Source organism: Nanorana parkeri, unplaced genomic scaffold (assembly GCF_000935625.1).
Source record: "Nanorana parkeri isolate BGI_ZX_2015 unplaced genomic scaffold, ASM93562v1 scaffold1461, whole genome shotgun sequence".
In the NCBI taxonomy this organism is placed as follows: Eukaryota; Metazoa; Chordata; class Amphibia; order Anura; family Dicroglossidae; genus Nanorana; species Nanorana parkeri.
Window position 1 is genome coordinate 273,678 of NW_017307729.1, and position 4,285 is coordinate 277,962.

The 4,285-nt window shown below is 52.4% G+C and overlaps 1 protein-coding gene across 1 annotated transcript in view; it reads right to left on the minus strand.

Annotated features, from left to right (window-relative positions):
* Positions 1–4,285, minus strand: part of BGN (biglycan) — a 66,963-nt gene that overhangs the window by 15,157 nt on the left and 47,521 nt on the right. Inside the window, exon 4 of the mRNA XM_018570124.1 lies at positions 1,445–1,658. Coding sequence (XP_018425626.1) covers positions 1,445–1,658 — 214 coding nt within the window. The remainder of the gene's footprint in view (positions 1–1,444; positions 1,659–4,285) is intronic.

Genomic DNA, 4,285 nt, shown 5'->3' on the forward strand with positions numbered 1-4,285 from the left:
AGGGTAACGGGAGGACACAAACTAGCGTCCTCCCGTCACCCTAGGCTCAGTATATAGGGAGCTACAGCTCGCGGTATACTGAGACGCCGGAGCCGGAGCGGATCCCGACATCAATGTCGAGATCCGCCCAGCTGCGTGAGTGACAGCTGGCTCCTCCTATCTAGAGGCAGAGCCAGCTGTACCTGCCCCCTCCCCCGTCCGTTCCGCCAGTCAGCGCTGGAGGATCGGACAGGGGAGGGCGGGAATCCCTGCAGGGAGATCACCTCTCTCTGCAAGGACAGGATCGAGAGGTGAGCGAACGCTGGTATGTGTTCGCTCACCTCCCGATCTACTGAGCCGACCTGTGACAGTCTCATTGTCACAGGTCGGCTAGAACTATGAGGTGAGTGAAAAGCCCCTCCCCCCCTCATAGTTCTCCTTTAATGCTGCTCTGTAATCAATAACACACCATGGGAGGAATCTGCTAAAACCGGAGCAGACAGAATCTGGAGCAGCCGTGCATAGTAACCAATCAGCTTCTATCTTCAGCTTGTTCAGTTATGGGCCCGTTCACACCAGATGCAGTGCGTTCCGGCCCGATTCTGACCAGAACGCACTGCCTCGCATTGCAGCCGGCTCACTTTTTTGTGGGGCAGGTGGGGGCGTGGCGGGCCATTGAAGTGAATGGCACCGTAGACACGCCCTCCGGCCGCAATGCGATCAGACGCACTGCCTGCGGTCCGGTCCGATGAAAATGCTGCAAGCACTAGTTTGATCGCACCGGACCGCAGGCATAATGCGCCTCGCGATTGGGGGCGTGGCGGGCCATTGAAGTGAATGGCACCGTAGACACGCCCTCCGGCCGCAATGCGATCAGACGCACTGCCTGCGGTCCGGTCCGATGAAAATGCTGCAAGCACTAGTTTGATCGCACCGGACCGCAGGCATAATGCGCCTCGCGATCCCGTGTGACAGATCGCATTGCGGCCAGAGGGCGTGGCTACGGTGCCATTCACTTCAATGGCCCGCCACGCCCCCTCCTGCCCCAGTAAAAAGTGAGCAATGCGAGGCAGTGCGTTCTGGCCAGAATCGGGCCGGAACGCACTGCATCTGGTGTGACCTGGCCCTTAAGCATTGACAATGGAAGCTAGCAGCTGATTGGTTGCCATGCTGTGAAACTGCACCAGAGAGAAATCCAGAAGCTTTTAATCTACAGAGATGAAGAGGAGGAGGTGATCTGTAGTCTGCATAAGGACTGAGCAGCCTAGGGTGACAATCCCGCTCCTGCATAGATACAGTACGGTGCTGGAATTTTAGTTAAGCAGATATTATTCTGTACTCGCAGAGAATGTTCTTAGCCCTAAAACCAATGCGGGCACCACGTCTCAGGACCGGTAGGCTGCAATAGATGACATTTTTCTGCTTGGGTTTAGATAAGCTTTGATAGCCCGTGACAAACGCCTACCAATGCAGTTCATGCTTTTCAGCCCGTTGAAGACATCTTTAGGGATCTTCTTGATCTTGTTTTCATGAATACGAAGCTCCACCAGGGCCTTGGGCAGGCTCTTGGGGATCTCTTCAAGGCTGTTTTTAGAGATGTACAACTTATGCAGATTTTGACATGGCTCGAAGGCTTTCTCGTTGATTTTGGAGATTTTGTTGTTGACCAACACCAGGGACTGAAGGAAGAAGAAATAAAGTTGGTTACTTTGTTCATTTGGGACTGTGGCTCATGTGGCCTGAAAATATCTGAAGGTACAACTGTCCTTGTTTAGACCAGAGGTGCCCAGTAAGCAGCCCAATATCTGAAGGTACAACTGTCCTTGTTTAGACCAGAGGGGCCCAGTAAGCAGCCCAATATCTGAAGGTACAACTGTCCTTGTTTAGACCAGAGGGGCCCAGTAAGCAGCCCAATATCTGAAGGTACAACTGTCCTTGTTTAGACCAGAGGGGCCCAGTAAGCAGCCCAATATCTGAAGGTACAACTGTCCTTGTTTAGACCAGAGGGGCCCAGTAAGCAGCCCAATATCTGAAGGTACAACTGTCCTTGTTTAGACCAGAGGGGCCCAGTAAGCAGCCCAATATCTGAAGGTACAACTGTCCTTGTTTAGACCAGAGGGGCCCAGTAAGCAGCCCAATATCTGAAGGTACAACTGTCCTTGTTTAGACCAGAGGGGCCCAGTAAGCAGCCCAATATCTGAAGGTACAACTGTCCTTGTTTAGACCAGAGGGGCCCAGTAAGCAGCCCAATATCTGAAGGTACAACTGTCCTTGTTTAGACCAGAGGGGCCCAGTAAGCAGCCCAATATCTGAAGGTACAACTGTCCTTGTTTAGACCAGAGGGGCCCAGTAAGCAGCCCAATATCTGAAGGTACAACTGTCCTTGTTTAGACCAGAGGGGCCCAGTAAGCAGCCCAATATCTGAAGGTACAACTGTCCTTGTTTAGACCAGAGGGGCCCAGTAAGCAGCCCAATATCTGAAGGTACAACTGTCCTTGTTTAGACCAGAGGGGCCCAGTAAGCAGCCCAATATCTGAAGGTACAACTGTCCTTGTTTAGACCAGAGGGGCCCAGTAAGCAGCCCAATATCTGAAGGTACAACTGTCCTTGTTTAGACCAGAGGGGCCCAGTAAGCAGCCCAATATCTGAAGGTACAACTGTCCTTGTTTAGACCAGAGGGGCCCAGTAAGCAGCCCAATATCTGAAGGTACAACTGTCCTTGTTTAGACCAGAGGGGCCCAGTAAGCAGCCCAATATCTGAAGGTACAACTGTCCTTGTTTAGACCAGAGGGGCCCAGTAAGCAGCCCAATATCTGAAGGTACAACTGTCCTTGTTTAGACCAGAGGGGCCCAGTAAGCAGCCCAATATCTGAAGGTACAACTGTCCTTGTTTAGACCAGAGGGGCCCAGTAAGCAGCCCAATATCTGAAGGTACAACTGTCCTTGTTTAGACCAGAGGGGCCCAGTAAGCAGCCCAATATCTGAAGGTACAACTGTCCTTGTTTAGACCAGAGGGGCCCAGTAAGCAGCCCAATATCTGAAGGTACAACTGTCCTTGTTTAGACCAGAGGGGCCCAGTAAGCAGCCCAATATCTGAAGGTACAACTGTCCTTGTTTAGACCAGAGGGGCCCAGTAAGCAGCCCAATATCTGAAGGTACAACTGTCCTTGTTTAGACCAGAGGGGCCCAGTAAGCAGCCCAATATCTGAAGGTACAACTGTCCTTGTTTAGACCAGAGGGGCCCAGTAAGCAGCCCAATATCTGAAGGTACAACTGTCCTTGTTTAGACCAGAGGGGCCCAGTAAGCAGCCCAATATCTGAAGGTACAACTGTCCTTGTTTAGACCAGAGGGGCCCAGTAAGCAGCCCAATATCTGAAGGTACAACTGTCCTTGTTTAGACCAGAGGGGCCCAGTAAGCAGCCCAATATCTGAAGGTACAACTGTCCTTGTTTAGACCAGAGGTGCCCAGTAAGCAGCCCAAGGGTGGCCTGCACTCCAGAACTCAAATCAGGTCCGAATCATGGACTCTAGTGCTAGAACCACTGGCTGGCAGTGACAGCCTTGGTCCAGCACTAAGTCTAGGAGCTGAATCAATCAGTTTCTGGGATTCTGCTACCCAGTTGTCCATTGGCACAATGTGGAAACAATGCTTCCACACTGTGCCCACATCAGATGTCCCTGCAATTCCTGTTAGAATGGAGACTTGGGTGGTGCTGAAGCAGCTCTGTCCAGCCTCTCCCTGCAGCAACAGATCCCTGTTAAGCTGGCCAAACACGTTACAACCCTCGCACGACTTTCGTTATGCGATGGTTGTAAGGTAATTAAAAGCTCGTACGATCTTCCCATCTTGGACTGGCAGATCGTACTTGCGATCATCGCAAGCCCGCCCCCTGACGGGAGGGGCTTTCAATGACTGCAATGCTGAGCGGGCAGTGTGCGCCCATTCGGCATTTGTCTTCCGACCACGCCAGCAACCTGCCGAAAATCTTTTTTTCGGGAGGTTTTCCAGCGGGCTCGGAAGACAAAAGACGTGCGACCGTACAGTAGAAACGGTCGCACGCCTTCCATACACCTGCCGATTATCGTACGATCGCGGGATCACTCACAACTACCGTACGATAATCGGCAGGTGTATGGGCACCTTTATAGTGATCTATTGCTGGCTGATTGTGGCCAGCAATAGATCATTATTAGAAGTTATCTGTTGCTGCACAGCTGCATGGGGGGGGGGGGGGGGGGGGCGCGGGCTCGGGGGGGGGGGCGGCAAAATGCACCTTCGCCTGAGTTGGCAAAAATCCTTGCACC